General features: G+C 33.9%; 1 protein-coding gene across 13 annotated transcripts in view; it reads left to right on the top strand.

The window, feature by feature from the left end:
- Window positions 1-20,653, top strand: part of FER (FER tyrosine kinase) — a 434,062-nt gene that overhangs the window by 91,964 nt on the left and 321,445 nt on the right. For 12 of the 13 annotated variants that reach the window (XM_077861808.1, XM_077861843.1, XM_077861834.1 and 9 more), the window contains 3 exons: window positions 5,778-5,961; window positions 8,583-8,720; window positions 9,295-9,414. In XM_077861808.1, the coding sequence (XP_077717934.1) occupies window positions 5,778-5,961; window positions 8,583-8,720; window positions 9,295-9,414 (442 nt within the window). Of the gene's footprint in view, window positions 1-5,777; window positions 5,962-8,582; window positions 8,721-9,294; window positions 9,415-20,653 lie in introns of those variants that run through there. The other variant, XM_077861931.1, reaches the window with a different exon arrangement.

Below are 20,653 nucleotides of genomic sequence, written 5' to 3'. Positions count from 1 at the left end.
AATTCTGTGGTTGACCATTATGCTTTTCCAGTATTTTCACATGTACAATGAACTTTGTTCTTCTGATAATGGCTTTATTTTTTTTTTTAAGATTTTATTTCTTTATTTGGGAGAAAGAAAGCCGAGAGAGAGAGAGAGAGAGAGAGAGAGAGAGAGAGATCAGAAGCAAGAGGGAGGGGCAGAGGGAGAAGCAGACTCCCTGCTGAGCAGAGACCCTGACTCTGGGCTCCATCCCAGGATCCTGGCATCATGATCTGAGTCAAAGGCAGATGCTTAACCAAATGAGCCAACCAGGTGCCCCGATAATGGTTTTAGATCAGTCTTAAGCACACTGCTAGGTTTTCTCTTTTTCTTTCTCTGTTTTTCTTCTTTTTTTCTGAACAGCCCTTGGTGTCCATGGAGGCTTGCAATGGGAGGGTGAGAGATCTTTTGCAGAGATTTGGTGTTTAATTTTCTACTCACAGAAAATTTAAAATTTGGACATTCTCTGCCTATTATGCTGAGGATGTAGATTTATTTATTTTTCTTTTTGTTCAGATGCTATGTGGGAAATTCAGAATTATGCTGTTACTTCATCCCAGCTACCTGGAATCCTCCCCTTCACAGCTTTGTTATATTATAGAATATAGATTTGAGTATTGTATACCATTCAATTTCTAGGTTTTTGAAAGATTATTGGTCAGTTGAATCTAGCAATCACTGTATATAAGGAAATGATATTGCACAGAGTTAGAGAGCCTACTCTTTAAAGGTATTTTGTTCAATTTTTAAATAAAATACCACTGTTTTTAGTTACTTAAACAGTTTAGAGCCCTAACACATGTCTAGTAAATATTTCTGGACTGATATATCAGTTGTTCTTATACTGGGAAATTTATTAAAAGTAGCACAGTGTGGATATACTTATAGTATTTTTTAGTGCTTTATAGGAGTATCTGATCCAAAGATTTTTTTACCATCTCTCCAAATTCTGTGCCTTTGGTGTTGTATTTTGATGGTTTGCCATTCAGTCTTCATCATAACCCAATGAATTGTTAAGGGCAGATTATTTAACTCCCGGGACGGGAAATTAGAAACTAAAATTTAATTATAAGACTTGTTTGGGTTGCACAGCTAATCAAAGGAGCTGAGAGAAAAACTGACTTCTTGACTTTGCTTTTGTCTGAATAGCATTGAGTAAAATGGGTAGCTCATTGATTGTTCCCACGTGTCATACTTGAATTTTAACTTCCATGTGAAAAAACGTATGTGGGCATTTGCCCCGTCACTCATAAGTTAGGATTAATTCTTGTTCATTGTTTTCTTATTCAGAGTAGTAAGCAGAAATTGTATAGTTGAGGAGGAATGTTTTGAAAGGAAGGAAAAATGTAAGGTGGTAGGCTGTTTAGTAACCCAAATGAAAGCAGAGTCTACTTGCAGGCATTTGCTTTTCGAAAATAATCGCTTCTCATTTATTATCAGGAGGCTTTCCATCATAATATTTAACAAATGGTAAACACTTCTGAAGTTTATAATAAAAAATACTTGACTTTCTAGACTAGTTTAATGAGTAGTCTTGCCTGTCTCTTGTAAATGTCAAACTTGCATAATTGAGTTTAGCTAGCTTCATAACATTGTTTATGGCATGACATGTTGTATATACACTCTGTTATTACAAACATTAAACAGATTTGTCAACAAGTGGTGGCAAAGAATTATAATTCAGTCTCTTTGTGAAATTCATTATGTGGAGGAGGAAAATTGGACTTTATCCTCCCTGTTAATTGACATATAGGACAACTTCATGCCCTGCCTCAGTGCCGCTCATCATTTTTTTTTTTTAAGCATCATATGGCAACAGAGGTATGATTCAGTGTCTGTCAATAAAAAGTTACTTGCTCTGCACACTTCACATTAATTTTAAGCTCGAATGTAGTTATTTAAAAGTTAAGAAAGAGTAATACTGATGTGAAATATTCTGCACCAAGATGCTATGTGGCAAGAATCATGTTAGGTAGTTTTTGCAACACATTTTAGTAAGTGAATGGAATTGAAAACAAATTTATTTGGAACTTTGGTTTTCACAGAGTATTACTATTTCTTGAATTTTCTTATATAGTTTCTGTGGGACCTAAGTAATTATATTAAAGCAAATCAGGAAAAAATATAATAGAAACCTGTTTAAAATCATGGCAAATAAGCATGTTTTTGAAACTTTTTGTTCGTTTTTACAGGGGAGGGAGCATGGGAGGGAGATATAGATAGGTTAATAGATCATGTTCATGCACAAGTACACCACATAACAAAACGCATAAGTGTATGTGAGCTAGCTAAAGAGTACAAAAGCGAACAAACCAAAAACCTACTTAGACATACCCCTAAATTCAGTTTTAAACCCAAAGCTCTTTTTAAATACTTTATTAGTAACAGTAGCATTTTAATGTAATGGATTTTGCCTTGGATGTTTTCAAAGGCATTTAATTTTTTCTAAATCATGTTAATGACTGCTGTTAAGCTATTGATAATTAGGTTTGATTGTAAGTCTTTTTCGGATTGTTTATCGTATTTTAGATATGATAAAGAGAAATCAGAAATTCTTAACTTTTTTTTTTTTAAATTCTTAACTTTTTAAATGTTATTTTAGATTACAAAATCTTAGCTGAGTATTGCATATTTAGTGCATCATTTTTCACTAGTTAGAAAGACAGATGGGCAGTGTGCAGTTTAAAAATCTGTGCAAATAGGAGGACAGATGGGTGGTTTAAATGTCTCTATGAAAATGTTTGTATGCAGAGCTTGACTCCTGAAGTTATACTAAAAAACCCAAGTAACTAATTAGGAATAATAGAATTCATATAAAAAGTAATATTTTTAAAAAAGACATTACATATGGAATTAATTGAATTTACTATAGTTAATCCTTTTTGAGTTTACAATAAAAATTAACAAATTAGAATACAGTACTTAAATGTTCTTGCTTGGTAAATGCTTGCCTTATTTTCTTATTATCAGTGTAGACCCTGGAAAACTTTACTATTTGGAATCAATTTGTGTAATTGTATATGACTTTTTGAACTCTTGTTAGAATTTGCTGAATTAAAGAAAAAACTTTTGCTGAATTTTAAGTAATGTATCTATAAACTAGCTTTAAAGTGATAAATGAAATTTTAAAAAGAACACAAAAGCAAGGGCCTTAGAAAGGGCTCTCTTTGGCAGCTTCTGCAGCAGGTGTTTGTGGACTTTTTGCTCTGATTCAGACATTAATGTGACTTAGCTCCCAGCCAAGAAAATTCATTCCAATTTGGTTAGGTATGCACTTTGGCTCTTGGATATTAGCTTCATATAGGAGTCTCATCCGGACTTATGTGGATAGGGAGAAAAAAAGGTTGTTGCTTTAGTGGCTGGCCATAGATGCATCATTGCATTGACTCTTGGGGACATTTTTTGAGATTTATTTTTGGAAGAAGGATGCCAAGTAGCAATATGGATAGTATTCTTTTTTTTTTTTTTAAAGATTTTATTTATTTATTCATGAGAGACACACACACACGCACAGAGAGAGAGAGAGAGAGAGAGAGAGAGAGAGGGGCAGAGACACAGGCAGAGGGAGAAGCAGGCTCCATGCAGGGAGCCTGACGTGGGACTCGATCCCAGGTCTCCAGGATCACACCCCGGGCTGAAGACGGTGCTAAACCTCCTGAGCCACTGGTGCTGCCCAGCAATATGGATAGTATTCTATGAAAAAAAACTATCATGGTGATTGAACATGTAGGAGAATGTATTTCTGAGAATCTTAAAAATCATTCATGATTAGTATTATTGAAGTGATTTGTTAATTGTGAAGTTAAAAAGATTATCCCTAATGCCATACAGTGTGAGGGAAAATTTCTCTAGGGATTTATATTAACTGAGGCAAAAAAATGTATTGTTTTTTTCAGTGAAGATTTAAAAAAAATGAAAAATTCAAATAGAATTTTTAAAAAATCACAGGGCATCCTTCATAGTAAGGGGAAGAGTTATGTCATGAATTTATTTCAATTACATATTTAAAAATGTATATGACTTTGGCTCATGACATAATATATATTATCTTGTGATTTGTAGTCAAAAAGTGAGAAAAATCTTCTTTAGTGGCTCATGTTGTTTTTTTCTGATCCTTTCAGATCAGAACTGAGTAAATATATTTACTTCCATCCCCTCAGTCTGGTGTTAGAACCTGTTTCCAAACAGCAGTGAGAAGGGTTAGGAAAGATACTCTGGTGATTCAAATATTTTCTCCTTGAGAAGTTATTTATTTTATAAAGCAAAATAAATCATCTAGGGTAGCAATTTCAAATGACTTGGGTAATTAATAGTATCCCCATGTGCAGGAATGGCTAGAGATTAAGCTCCGTGAAATAATCGTGTGCAAGAATTCAGTGGTAGTTCTAGTACTTGGAACCAGTAGAATTTCCAGCTTCCAGCATGCTGGAAAGATTTCCTTTTCCACCAGCTAGATGTGGTTCCTCTGCTTGAGAATTGGAGGGGAGATGAGAAAGGCAAGGGAACTGTTCTCATTCTGCTGCCCTGCCTGTCTGTGCACTTTGGAGGGTCTGAGGTTTCCTCTCTCCACAAAAACACTGACTTTTTCTCTGCTTTTGGCTCTGAGCTAGAGACATTCTCCAACAGGGAATGCTTTTCCAACTCCTACCTATCAGGAATATTGAGATGAGGGGCAGCAGATAAGAGCCTGTGGCATCAAAAATTCTCAACATAGATCTACTTTTAGAGGATTCTCCTTGGAAAAGCGGGCAAAAATTAATAAATATTTTGAAAAGTTTATTCCTTAGATCCAAATAATTGACAAGAAATATTCAGTTGGCACTGAAAATTGAAGATCTGCTTAAAAATTTTATTTATATAGTCATTTATATTGTTAATCTGTAAATATTTTCTGAATGATTTTAGTGGAGGTACACACAAAATTTTAGTTCATAGTATTGTCAATATCTCCTGGACATCTCCCATGTCAAATTTAAATTCTCTGCTTGATTTTCAGGTCATTTACAACCTAAAATTGCCCTGCCTCTACAGACACAGTTCTTTCACTTCCTTAAAACTTCCTCTCTTTGAGCTTATTTCTTTGCCTGCCTATGGAATTTTGTTTATTATCTCCATATTTTCACTCAGTATTCCAATTTACCAGACCAGGGGCTCTATCGAGGACTTGGTTTTGCTAGGTACTGAATTCCTAATGTTTAGCACAGTTCCTGGTGGTGATGAGTTAATACTATTCATCGAATCAAAGGCAGAAAGGCAGAAAGAGAGGGTGAGAGGGAGGGATTATTGTCCATTCTGTCTTTCTTTTACCTTCCTGTACATACCCCATGTTTGGTTTTTCTACAAAGCCTCCTTGCTCCCGTGGTCTTTATTGATCCCTCAAATACAGGCCTCAAAATTTAACATTATTTACAAGTTTTCATGTTTTCTTAGTTACACAGTTTCATGTACATTGTTGTCCAGTTTGGTGTGAGCTTCTTAAAGATAAGAATCATTTTTCTGTAAAATTTTATTACAAAAGTATCCATTAACTATCAAACATTTACTGTAATATATGCCTCCTTCATAGCAGCCTGTGTGCACAGGACTGGCAAATAAGTGGTACTTTGCATAAAGCTGAGCATATCATTTATGTCCAATAAAATTTTGTTGATTCTTCATAAAATGTGTGAAATATAAAATAGTAGTCACTCAGGTTGCATATAGTTAGGATAAAGCCTCTTTATCTCTTCATTAACTTTCTTCAATGTCTTCTCCAGGGAAAGAAACCGAAAAGGCCAAGGAACGATATGACAAAGCGACAATGAAACTTCATGTATTGCATAATCAGTATGTATTGGCACTGAAAGGGGCACAGCTTCATCAGAATCAGTATTATGACACCACACTTCCTTTGCTTCTGGACTCTCTTCAGAAGATGCAAGAAGAAATGATAAAAGCACTGTAAGATACATTTCCTATTTGGCATAAAATCCCCTTCCTGAAATGATTTTAATGTTATTCTCTCTCCTGGGTAAGTTTTCGGATAAGAGTTGTCTGCGTTTTGTGAGCCCAGTGTGTTTTTCAGATCTGTTTTACCTTGATCCTTCTTGATTTTCACTTCTGGTATACATTCATTTTATTATCATCTCTTAGAACTTCTAGCTAGCCCTAAGAATGGTCCTTCTTTTTGTATGTTTTTGTTCTACTCCCATTAGCTGGAAATTTAGGTAAAAAAAAAAAAAATTCATTAATTGACAGGTGTTAAGAAGTGAATATCTATCTTCAGAGGGTTGAGTGTTTAAGTATTGAGCAACTAAGAAGTCCAAAGGAAATAATTTTTTAAAGTTTTAAATTTTAATTCCAGTCTAAGTTAACATACAGTGTGATGTAGGTTTCAGGTGCACAATGTTGTGACTCAGCAATTCTATACGTTACTCTGTGCTCATCATGATAAGTGTACTGTTGATCCCATTTATCTATTTCACCTGTCACCCCACCCACCTCCCCTCCTGTAACCATCAGTTTGTTCTCTAAATTAGAGTCTTTCTTGGTTTCTCTCTCTCTCTCCCTCTTTTTCCTCATTCCTCATTGTATTTGTTGTTTCTTAAATTCCATATGTGAGTGAAAACATAGGGTATTTGTCTTTCTCTGACAGACTTAAACACTTACCCTTATGCCCTATAGCTCCATTAAAGAAAATAATTTTTTGAAGTTTTCTTTGCCGGCTTATTGTATGAGAGTAAAATCAACAAATGTTTATTGACATTCTACAGTATGCAAAACACAGTCTGTGATTTGGCCATGATTTTTGCCTTCAAGGAGCTAACAATATACTTTGGGCAATACATCAAAGGTACACGTTAACCGGAGGTATCAATACAAGACTACAAAAGGATAAGCCACCCTTCGGCAGACTTCATCTGCCTTGTTAGATGGTTTAGGTGATCTCCCATTTTCTCAGTAAAAAGATGAAAAAGTGTTTTTAGTTGACTTGAATATGTAAACTTTTAATGGTAGTGATAAAATAGTAAAATATCTCCTTAAAATATTTAATCTATGGATTTAGATATGTGTACTTTATTTTTTTAATTTTTAAAAGTTTATTTAGAGAGAGAGTGTGCAAGTACATGATGGAGCAGGGGTCGCAGATGAGAGCTCCATCTCATGACCCTGAGATCATGACCTGAGTTGAAATCAAGGAGTCAGATGCTTAACAGTCTGAGTCACACAGGAGCCCCATAGTTATGTCTACTTTAAATTATATATTGTTGATTCAGAAATACTTCCTTCCCTACTCTGATTTCATGAGTATTTTTTCAAACTCTTCACATGAATCATCAATAAGGGCATATTAATCATCAATAGATGTCTTTTTGAGACATGGTAGTTTTCTATAGCATATTATCTTTCACAATGAATTATTTTAGATCTAAAATATCCAAGCATGATGATTTCACTGAAATTGAATTCCATGTCACATTTATACAACAGCATTAGGAGAATTCCTTTTTTAAAATTCCATCTGTCTTAAAGGTGGATAATAATCGTCTCTACATCACATTATGGCATTGCTTTATGAGGGTTATCTAGATGGAGTCATTTACGTTAATATCATTCAGCACTTTTACCTCTGTGGTCAAAACCCCAGGGATATTTGCTAAATTGGTTTTAAATTTCTCTGTCTTCCCCTTTTCTTCAAATTTTGTCAGGTGATTTCTGTAATCATTTCAAACTAGCATTGCCTAAAGCAGTTAAATTTTTTTTTTTTTTTTTTTTTTTTTTTTTTTTTTTTACCCAAACAGCATTTGGCTATTGGGAAAATACTAAATAAGAGAGATTTTGTAAGTACTAAATTTTTACGACTAATGATTTTGAAAAAGAAAGGCAAACTATGCCTTATATTTATTTGGGAAAAGGCAGGATAAGCTTGTCTGTCCACATTTGTAGAGGGCACTCTTGACCAATGGCCTATCTTTACAGCATAGCATTCTTACAAGGGAGATCGGGTCTTTGCTACAGAATAGTTTTTCGTTTTGTATTCACTGGTAAAGCTAATACTTTTATGATGACATTTTTCCTGCTGACTGGAGGTCAGGAGAAGAGATCTAGATGTCATCGAAGGTACACAACCAGTTGAACTCTATAATTAAGTGTACAGAAAAGAGCCGAGGCCCAGGAACAAGAGAAAAACCAGAGGTAGGGCTTTTGAGGCACTAGCAGCCACAGGAGAGAAACCCCAAAGAGACTGGAGTCAATCCACAGTTTCGGGTGATGGAATTGAACATTTCTATGCCAGTATTTAGAAATAGAAAGTGACCAACCTGATCCAACATTTTGGACCTGTCAGATACATGTGGAGAAGGTAATGTCATATTCTAGATCACTTGCAATGATTCTATCAGATGTAAATTGTTAACACGTGCATTTGTGTAATCCCTTTACTATCCAGGTATATGAAGTAAGGTGGTGCATGAAATCACCATCTGTAAATATTGGTATGACATTTCGTATGTTCTGAATCCTTTCTGGGCCTGTGTTTCCCTTGAATACTAAAAAACGTAAAATTTTGTTTTTGTTTTCAGAAAAGGTATATTTGATGAATACAGCCAGATAACCAGTCTCGTTACAGAGGAAATAGTGAATGTCCATAAAGAGATTCAAATGTCAGTTGAACAGATAGACCCTAGCACAGAATATAATAATTTCATAGATGTTCACAGGTATGTATACTATTTTCATTCTTCTTTCAGTATTTGTGACAATATTACTTTTTTCTACTCTATTAATATTTAACTAAATTAAAATAAGATATTAAAGAGTTTGTTAGGACATATATTACTGATTAATTTGTCTGCTTTTAATTATTTTTAAAGTTCTTTTTCAACGATAACTAATTTATGTAGTTATCTTTAAAAATTTATCATTGTTACTATATCATTGCTTACACCTATATTTAATCCATGAAGTCATATTTTTTAACATTTTTATAACGACAATACTATGATTTTATATGTGTATTAAATTTATGATGCATCAGTCATTTATCCTGGCACACTTATTACCACTGTGATAGGAAACAAAACAGGTTAATATCCATATTCTACAAATAAAATTAAGGTTTAAGTTATGTGACTAGATCTTGGTGCCAGGGGTTTAATTTGATTTATTTTATTTGTATTTACTCTCTTTTGTAAACATAATTTTGGATAATAAATATTCTGCCTTTCGTGTGCGCTAAGATATATTATAATAGTATGTTCATATTGATCAAAATTATTTGGCATGCTTTATTAGAACAACGGCTGCTAAAGAGCAAGAAATTGAGTTTGATACTTCCTTACTAGAAGAAAATGAAAATCTTCAGGCAAATGAAATTATGTGGAATAATTTAACAGCAGAAAGTTTGCAAGTAATGTAAGTATTTAGAAAATCTGAACAGTTTAAATATTAGAGTTATTATTTATCAGATTCAAAATTCCAATCTTTATTTTTTACAAGTAATGAAAAGTAAATTAAAAGTGAACTGGTAAAAAAAAAATAAAAATAAATTAAAAAAAATAAAAATGAACTGGTTGTTTTTTGGTCAGAAAGAAATGTTTTGAGAAATATGTTAGCTTTATTCATTGTGATCACTAATTTTGGTAATTCTGAAAATCAAAATACTGTGTGATGTTATATTCATTTGCCTAGTTATTGCTAATATCTTATATTGGAATAATGGTTCATTCTTTTCAAAACTTATTTATTTGTTTATTTATTTATTTATATCCCATTAAATACTCAGAACTTCTTGGCAGAACCATTTTGGAAATGAGAACCCTGAATGTTAAAGAAGAGACTCAGGTGTCATTAGTGTTGAGTACAAAAATTTGATTTTTAATTGGGTTCTTTTCTCCTTAAGCAGGGATGTCTTCTAATAGAGGCTTAAAATAAATTCATTCTTCACCTTATTATTGTTGCCTAATATTTTAAAGGAGTTTTGAGAAATATTAATGTGTTTTTACTCCTTTTCAAATATTAGAGTCTATCAATAGTATTTATTTATTTAATTTATTTTATTTAAAGATTATTTATTTATTCATGAGAGACACAGAGAGAGGCAGAGACACAGGCAGAGACACAAGCAGGCTCCCCGCATGGAGCCCAGTGTGGGACTTGATCTCGGATTTCGGGATCAGGACCCAAGCCAGAGGCAGATGCTCAAAGGCTGAGCCATCCAGGCATCCCAATAGTATATTTTTAAACATAGAAAACATAGGTAAACCATTCTTTTTTTTCTTTTTTTTTTTTTAAGATTTTATTTATTCATTCATGAGAGACTCCGAGAGAGAGGCAGAGACACAGGCAGAGAGAGAAGACTCCATTCAGGGAGCCCGATGCGGGACTCAATCCTGGGACTCCAGGATCATGCCCTGGGCCTAAGGCAGACGCTCAGCCTCTGAGCCTGTGCCCAGGCGTCCCAGCATTCTGCTTTTAAATATTTAACTCCTCCCTTGATTTGTTTTTTTGTTTTGTTTTGTTTTTTGTTTTTTGTTTTTTTTTAGCAGCAACACAAACTTTTATTAAGCACTATAGGTATTTGTCTTCTGGTTCAGAACCACAGCTAGGAAAGATTATGGACTCATTTTATCTTCCATATTGGACATAATATCATCTGACTTGTTGGTGCTTTACCTCAAAAGACTTGGCTGAAAGGCCCCACCTGATAAAATTAAACAATCTCCTTTCTATTGTTCAGTAATATCATAGTGTTACAGATAATTTACTGAGTGGTAGGATCCTGGGACTAACTCTTGGAAAGGGGTTTAATAACTTTACAGTTGGGCAGGTGAGATTGGAAAAACTAACAGATGCTTGTCAAATCACCTGAGCAAATGAAGGCTTCAAAGTTATGATGGATTGACTGTTGAGGAGTGGAAGGGAGGGGTGAGAGTACACTGCATCAGGGAGGAATTTCTCTAGGAGTCATAGTGGGATTCTTGAAGCTGTTTCCAGGTTTCAAAGTCCTTCACTAAAGTCCCACTTTGGTTTTAGGTATACTCTTGTAATGTTAGCTGTCTTTAAACCAGTGGTCTTCACCCTAGGTGACTTTTTTCCCCCCCAGGGAACATTTGTTAATATCTGGAGACATTTTTGTTAGGTGGGAAGGTAGTGCTGGTAAGTAGTGGGTAGAGGCCATGTTTTGTGCTAAATATCCTATAGTGCATAGGACAGCCACGTACAACAAAGAATTATCTGGTGAAAATGTTCATAGTGCCAAGGTTGAGAAACTCTGCTCCAAACAATAGAGTTGGATTCATGGCACAAAATAGTTTCTCAATTCATGTGCAGTGAGAAATTTCATTTTTTGATTCCTGTCCTGCTTTGTGAAGGAATATAACATAAATTACTCCTCTTTTCTTAAAAATCATTGTATTGTTCCCAAGTAATGTATTCATTTATTCATCAAAATATATTTACTGTATATTTAAAGTTGCAAGGGAAGGGCTAATACCTTTAAGGTGTTTATGCTAAATGTAACAAATTATTAAAATTTATTTTAATAAACACCAAGAAAGAATGAGCATAGAGATACTGGAGTATAATATGGTAAAATTAAAAATAACTACCTGTTATAAGCTTATGTAAAATAAGAGATTTTGTGACCAAAGAATAATTTGTTTTATTGCTTTCCAGCATATAATGAGAACAAAACTAGTTATGCGCATAAATCATTATTTCTTAATTATGGTGATGAAGCAATGAACAAAAATATAATAAATTAAGGTAATAAATCTTTGATAATGTGATAGAAGATTTAATTGCTTATATCTTACTGAGGCAAAACTTTAGCTACATTTCATTGAACAGTGTCTAAATCAGGATAGAAGTTTTATTTTTTATTTTTTTTATTTTTTATTTTTTTTTAAATTTATTTATTTATGATAGTAACAGAGGGAGAGAGAGAGGCAGAGACACAGGCAGAGAGAAGCAGGCCCATGCACCGAGAGCCCGACGTGGGATTCGATCCCGGGTCTCCAGGATCGCGCCCTGGGCCAAAGGCAGGCGCCAAACCGCTGCGCCACCCAGGGATCCCAGGATAGAAGTTTTAAAGAACAGTTTGTCTTCAAGAATTTTATTCCAGAAATGAGTTATTCAAAGTGTTGATTGGCACTGGTAAAATAATCTAAGGTAATTCCATTTAAAAATTTGTGTTTAAAAAAAAAAAAAAATAAATAAAAATTTGTGTTTACACACACACACACACACACACATATTTAATATGATGCAGAGTCTTTCTTTTTACCATCATAATTGTGCTTTAAAGTTCAACTAATTTCTTTCTTGAGGCATTAATTTATTAATTTTGTTGTTGAATGTGTTGAAATATTATGTCCAGTAGAATGAATGAAGCAAATGAACAGATAGCTTTGCAAAAATTAATACGAATGACCAATAGTCCTATGACAAAGAAATATTCATTTTTTAAAAAGAAGCTATTCCACCTACCAGATTGGCAAGAAATAGCTTGATAATACACACTGTTATGGAGGTTACGGAGAAATAAGCCCTCTTATAAAGTCTTGGCAGAAAGGTAAATTAGTGTGAGCTTTTTGAAGGACAGTTTTGCAACATACATCAGAATTCAACATGCTCATACACTTTGTTTTGTTTTTTAAAGATTTATTTATTTATTTATTTATTCATGATAGACACAGAGATTGAGAGAGAGGCAGACACACAGGAGCAGGCAGAAGCGGGCCCCATGCCGGGAGCCCGATGTGGGACTCGATCCCGGGACTCCAGGATCGCGCCCTGGGCCAAAGGCAGGCACCAAACTGCTGAGCCACCCAGGGATCCTCTGCTCATACACTTTGAATTAGAACTTTTACTTCTAGAACTTTAGCCTGTAGGTAAGCAAAGATATATATGTACAAGCTGTACAAGCGTAACATGGTGGGTTGCCTGGTTCTGAATCCTGACAGTATGGCTTATTACCTCTGTGAAACTGGACAGATTACTTAGTCCGTTTAGTGTCATTTTCCTCAAATATAAATTGGTAATAATAATGGCACCCAACTCATAATGTTGTTGTAAAGCTTACATACATGAATAAATGTAGAATACTTAGGATAGTCCCTGGCACATAGCAAGTTATATTGTTATTGGTTTTCGTTGTTCTTTTAATTACTGCTTGAGGTGTTTTATACATTGAGGACTCCAAGCACCATGCTTAAGTTTCTCCCAGGCCTTTCGAGATACCGGAGGTCTGAAAACTTTTTGTTAGTTCCTAAATATGAGAAGAAAACTATGTTACAAGGTATATTATGTCTCTTTCATTAATTAAGTTCAGTAAACACAAAAAATTTCAAAATACATAGGTTAGATTTTTTTTTCTTTTGGTTAACATAGTGTTATATTAGTTTCAGGTGTACAATATAGTAGATTTTAATAATCTGCAATATGTGGATTTCTGAGAAATCACATTTTCGTATATGCGCTATTAATTTGAGTAGAGGGCAAGGAGTATGAAGGTGTCAAAACAGTCCCTTTGTTTTGGCAAAATACTGGAAATGCCCTAAATATTTATCAGTAAAAGATTGTTTGAATTATGGTATATCCATACGATAGCCACAGTTTTTCTCCATTATGTAGTTTTTAAATAAAAACTAGGTTTTTATGTAGGTTTATGTATATATATGTGTGTGTGTGTGTGTGTGTGTATATGTATATATGCCTTTATGGAAAGATCTCCAAAGTATATGATAAAAAGCAAAAACAAGGTATGCAGTAGTATTTAGAGAATTAGTCTATTAATTAAAAAAATAGTACATATATATATATGTAGATGGTATGTTGGAATGGAGGTGAATGGATGAGGTGAATAGGGAAGCTTGTTGGGGGCAATGTTTATAATAACGTTAAATAAATGTGGTTTTATTTCTCCAATCTTTGCATTTTTACTGGTTAGCATGACTCTCTTCAGAGTATTAATATTTGTTTTTCCTCCCATCGTGTCCATTCCTTATCCTTTCACTAAACGTTTGTTCCCGAGTAATACTGCTCTATATAGTTTTAGAATAGAACACTCTCAAAAGCTTTATTTGAAAATGCCAATATTTTATGGCCCGTGCCTTCCCATGTTATGCATTTTTCCTGAGACCATTTAAGAGCTGTAACAAGAAATAGTATAGGAAAACTTTGGAATCGTTTTTTGTTTGTTTGTTTGTCTTGCGTTAGTTTATGTTTATTCAAGTGACCTGGTGACCCTGTCCTTTGTGAAAGGTTACACTGGTTTGAAAGTGAGAATCATTAGTATTTGACTCCTGGAGAATTTTCTAATAATGCAAGAAGCCATACTGGCAGTCTGATAGACGCTGATTAGTAGTGACTGAAATAGAGGAAAAATTGGACTACATTTCTCTTGGACTCTTCAGAATCTTTGGTTAAATGTCAGATGTTGCAAATGATTAATTAACATCTTTGTTGAATGAGCAAGTGAATGAAGAGGGTTTTATGGAGAGATTTCAGGGAGTTTTTGAATAGTGGATGTCATCATCTCTGGCTTTATGTTAGGATCACTGAAGGAGCTTTAAAATATTCTGATGTCTGCAACCTAACCCAAACCAGTTAAATCACGTTTTGTGAGGCAAGGTCTAGGCATTGAGATTTTTTGTAAACTTTCCAGGTGATTTTAACGTGTTTACAGGACTGAAAATTTGTATCATAAACCCAGTAAAATTATGTGTGGAAATGTGTGTATTACTTTCTGGGGGTGGGTTCCTGTGAATTTTCAGAGGGCATCTAAGGACTGCTGCTCTACTTGAATATGTTATCTTTCATGTTTAAAGAATGCCTTTTTGTTAAATTTTGTAATGTGTTGTATAGTGTCACTGGAGAATAGCATTTTTACAGTAGACTACCTGGAATTCCCTTTTGACGCTTTGTTTTTTCTTCTCGGCCATACTTCTGGGTCAGCGTTAAATTATAAGGTCTTTGAAGGTCAAGTAGATGTCCTTTCCCTATGGTTACATCTTTCACTTGCTATTGATAAAAAGATGCCTTTTAATTGGGGGGAGGAGGAACCTTCTTCTTCTTCTTCTTCTTCTTCTTCTTCTTCTTCTTTTTTTTTTTTGATTCCTAAATGTAGCATACAAATTTTCATTTTTATTAACAGAAACTTACTCATAAATTTAATAATTTCTATTCTTGGTTCCTGCTTATGGTATTATGTAGAGTTTTCTCAACTAAATGTAAGAGGTTCTGACATTATCACCCACTGGTATTTACATCCAAAAGGAGGCTTGATGGAAATCTAATGCTGTAATAATAGCAAATGACAGAGTTCCTGCATTTACCCATTTAAATATGTGCCTTGAAGCATTTTCTCACGTTTTCATTATATGTATCAGTTACATTTATAAAGGTATGGATATATAGAAGATTTAAACTCAAATATTTGTAGGATTGGTTTTCCCTACTTACTGGAAATTTTTTTGCCTTGTAGATCATGATGTGTAGAGAGCTGCTTCCTCAGCCTCTGATAATTTCTAGCACTGGACACTGGAGACCGTATACTTCCTATCACACATACATTTAGATTCTATTACCTCCAAGCTGCAATCTGAGGTTGTTTCCTTTTCTCTGTGATCTACAGTCTCTCTTCTTCCCCTTCATCACCCTTCCCCCATCTGCCTCTGTTTTGAATCACTCTTCCAAATCTTGAAATAGATTCTTTTCCAAAGCTAGGATAGTTACTATACTTTATTGATTTTAGTCATCCGTTTATTAAAATGATATATGCAAATATTTCCTCATCTAATCACTATTTAATTGAATAACTTGGGGACTCAGTAATTTTAACTCATCAGAATAATTTGAAGACAGGTCTCTAAAAATTTGAACATTAGAGAAATATAAGTAAGTATTCATTACATTGGTTTTGGCATTTAGAATAGATCATCCATTTGTGATCTGTGCCAAACCTAAAGCAAGGTAAATGGAGTTACGAACAAGCACATCAGTAGTTTAAGGCAAATTCAAAATAGCAGGTTATTTCAAAATAAGATGAACATTAACATGTCTGCCCAAAGAGAAATATTCGTTAATTTTAGCAAAATGATAAAGAGTTATGGTACTTGAGGAGGGCTCTTGATGGGATCAGCACTGGGTGTTATACTATATGTTGGCAAATTGAATTTAAATAAAAAAAAGAGTTATGGTGTATTTACATCTTCTTTGACTCTGGTTTCTGGTTTGAAATGAGGTCTCTTTATTATAGATTATTATTACTTATCGGTAGGACATAATATTTGAATTCCAAAAGATTGTGTGCAATAGTCTTGTATTCAAAATTAACGCCCAACCTCAAGCCTTGTGTTTCCTAATACATCTTTTTCAAAATTTAAAGTGTTTAGCTTTTATACTGGGATATAAATAAGATTTCTTTTTTTTTTTTTTAAATAAGATTTCTTAATTGAAGAATGGTAACTATCTATGTGGAAAAGTAATTCTTTTGGACTTAATGGGATATGAATTAGCAAACTACAGTCTGTGGGCCAATCCAGTTTGCTACTTATTTCTGTGCAGTCTGTGAGCTAAGACTACTGTTTACATTTTTAAAAGTTTTAAAAAAAATCAACAGAAGTACTATATTTTCTGACACAATGATTATATGAAGTTTGAACATCAGAGTACATAAATAAAGTTTTATTTAGCACACAGCCATGCTCATTCATTTACCTCTTGTCTATGGGTCATTTCTTGCTACAATGACAGAGTTGAGCGTTTGTGACAGAGACCATATATGGCATTCCTTTTACTTCCCATTGCTGCTTGGAGCACTTCAGATCGCAGTGAAACTTAGAACTCAATAGCATTTTGAGTGCCACACATATTGCTGTACTACAGGATTTTAATGCTTTATATTATCAGCCCATGCCTATCATGTCAAAACAAAAAAGAGGGAATAGATATTGAACGTTACACTTTTTAAATTTCTAAAAAAATTTAAAAATTTTAATTCCAGTGTAATTAACATGGAAGTGTCATATTCGTTTCAGGTGTAAAATATAGTGACTCAACAATTCTATGTATTACTCAGTGCTTATCAAGATAAGACGCAGTGGAGTGTGGATTATTTTGTTATTGAAATAGATGGCAAACTCCTGTGTTTATTGTGCAGTGGCACTCAGGCTGTGCTAAAACGATACAGTGTACGTTGACATTACCAGTCTAAATACCCATTTCAGTGTCAGAAGGTCACAGGAGAGCACGGGTCAGAAAAATGATAACATTTAAACTGGAATACCTAATCACAGCAGACTTCCTTCAGAAAAAGTACAAAAATGAAGATGCGATTGAAGTAAGTTTCTGGGTGGCTCATTTGTTATCTGAACAGGGAAAGTCATTTACCACTGGTGAATTCATTAGTGTTTTACTGCAGTAACTAAGGAATAGGAAATCTGTCTGGAGAAAATACATTTGCTTATGTCTATTAGCCTTTCAGTGAGAACATTCTCTTCAAGAGTTGAAAAGATTGGGAGGCTACATCATTAGTTTATTTAAAAAATAAATGATTTCAAGTGGTTTTCCCTGCCTCCTGGTAAGTCAGCAGGTGTGATCCAAACTGCTCAGTTGTTTATTTGAGGAGTCAATGCCAAGTTTGAAGTGACTAAATTACTCTCTACGAATAGTCTACGTGGCTCAAATAACAGAAAAGAAAATAATATTTTCAAAGAGATTGAGAAAACACGAATTTAGTACAAACTGAAGTGGTTATCTCTTAAGGGGTATTCCAACTGATGGTGTTAAAAATGCATGGATCAGAAAGAGACTTAGTTGAGCAAATTTACAAAACTTGTGAAAATGTTAGGTGCTCACACAATATGATTATTCCCTGTATTTTTTTCATCAGCAGGTACTTAATGGAAAAAATATTTGAATATAATCATGTGTTCTTAAACTAATAATGTCAGTAAGGACCTTCATTTGGACTAATGGACTTGACCGTCATCAATTCCATGAATTTTTATCAAAAACTAAAATTGAATATCCCACTTGCCCTATCACATAGGGTTTTGATGAATTGGAATACTAAAGTTTTATTGTGATTTTTTGTTTTTTGTTTTTTTTAAATCATTTTTGAGGTCAGGAGCCAAGACTGAAATTTTTCTAAATAATCAGAATTTCCCTCAACCACTGTTACTGAACACTGAATTCCAAAAGCTTTGGAAAAACTAGCTTGTGCTAAAGACTTAAATATTTTCCTAATGAATTCAACCTAAAATTACAAGATAGTACACTGCTTATATGCAGGGTTTATACTGTAGTAAAGTCATGTAGATGACAACTACTGTTACTTGAATCCTAGGTAATATCAGGCTATTGTATATACTTGCTGTGCCATCAAACATTGAAACATGAAGCAAGATTACCATTCCCACCAAATTTGTAGCTGATGTATTTTCTAAGTTCAAACTACGTTTGTAGCAGTGAATTTTGGACCTCTGCAAATACTTTGGCATTTCAAAAATCCATTCAACTGTGTAAGGAGCTCCCACCTAACCCTCAGGAGCAGTGAGTCTGCAATGTAATGACATGCTAAAAAGCATGCAATATAATTTTATAAATGTCTTCTAAACAGTAAATATACTCAATTAGAGTCATTTGCTTATGGCCGTTATTTATATTTGGCAGTACCCACCTGTATGAAAAGATCCTTTCAAAGATGAAATACATGAAATCTCATTATGTATCGGCTTTAACAAAAATTTATAATTGCTCTTGATGATGAGCACTAACTTTGAACCCTACTGAAGGGAAAAATTATTAACTTAAAAAGATTTCTATCCTTCCCATTAATACACCGGTGTTACAATGAATCGTTCCTAGTTATTATTATATTTTTGGTTTTTTTTTAAAATATTTTATTTATTTATTCATGAGACACAGAGAAAGAGAGAGGGGCAGAGACACAGGCAGAGGGAGAAGCAGGCTCCCTGCAGGGAGCCCGATGCGGGACTCGATCCTGGGACTCCAGGATAATGCCCTGGGCTGAAGGCAGGTGCTAAACCGCTGAGCCACCGAGGCTGCCCTATTTTTGGTTTTTCAATAAAATATTTGTATTTGTTTTCTCTTTTGTTGTATTAATACCTACATAATATCCTTGATTTTGCTTCTTGGTGGCAAAGCCTAAAATATTTATTTTCCAGACCTTTACAGATAATGTTTGATGACTCCTGTTGTAGGGAATGACACCAATTTAACCCATTAGACTGAATCAACTTTGTCAATCAGTGGGATGATAAATAATGCAATACTCTTCCATTTTAAGCAGGACTGTGGTTTTTTCAAATTTGCTTTTTGCTGTTCTCATTTATAGTCTTAGCTTAAGTTTGATGTTTGGTTGATCATGTACTACAATTATGTTAGATTATATTAGGGGAATACTTTTTGAATGAGTGACTCGGAAAGATTTAGAAATCTGTAAAATATTAGAAGGCAGGTGACATGTTAAAAAGATATTTTGATAAGGGACACAAAGAAATCACATGGAAGAAGGCAGATGGATTTGTTGGTTGGGGTGGATTAGGTTTTGTGTTAGGATATAAATATACTTAATAGGAACTCTTAACTGGTTGACTTAGGAGCTGTCTTCTGTTTAATCATGAGAAAAGCTAATAAAAATTTGTGTCATGGTATAGAAGGTCATCCATAAATTGCTATGCTGCTGCAATAATATTTTAAGGGAGATTATAAGAAAAGTTTTATTTTTTCAATTTATGTTGCTGTAATAGAGAAAAAGAGATATCAGAAAAATTACCTCAGGCATTGTAACCCTTTTCTATTTATTTATTTTTTAAATTAACCAAAATGTCATGACGAATGTGACAGTATTGCAAGTTTATAATATATAATTTTTTAGGAAGTTAGTTCTCTTACAAGAGTGCTGTAAGATTTAGATAATGATGTCCAATGGTTTGAGGATAGAAAAGTCATTGTATGAGTACTGACAACTTGTTACTATCTATAATTGTTTTTGTTTTTGTACCTTTAAGTAACATTAAGTCTTTAAAAAAATCCAACTAATGTTTGCAGAGGATAAAATCTTATAAAAGGGTGTACAGTGAAAATCAAAGCTCTTCTTTTTATAGACCCCATTTCTACCTTCTGGTCGTAATTGGTAAAAAAAGTTCATGTTTCTTTCCAGAATCTATATACAAGCATAGGCATGTATGTATGTGTGTGTATGTGTATATATATATATATAAATAAAGAGGGCTTATTTTATGCATACCATTTGCATTACCTCTTCTCAACATATATGACATATTAATAGTGTACAGTGTTTTAATGCTTACATGTAATAACATTTCCTTAATGCAGTTATTTATATATGGGCATTTATTTTCAGTTTCTTCCTATTACTAGGGGTGGGTACAGGTCTTGTGGAAGGGGTGTGTGTGTGTATGCGTGCACGTGCACATCATCCTTAAGGAAAATTACAGTGACTTAACAAATAGAAAAGTGAATGCAGAGTCTGGGAAGAGATCTTGCAAGTGTAGTGCTTGAAGGTTAAGTGTCATTAGTATCACAGTGAGTTCACCTTGGTTATTCTGATTACAAGCGATGCTTCAATAAATATTTTTGTGTTTATATATATGCTTTAACA

Source organism: Canis aureus, chromosome 2 (assembly GCF_053574225.1).
Source record: "Canis aureus isolate CA01 chromosome 2, VMU_Caureus_v.1.0, whole genome shotgun sequence".
Classification (NCBI taxonomy): domain Eukaryota; kingdom Metazoa; phylum Chordata; class Mammalia; order Carnivora; family Canidae; genus Canis; species Canis aureus.
Note: the sequence above shows the minus strand (reverse complement) of the source record. Positions and strands in the feature narration are given on the sequence as shown.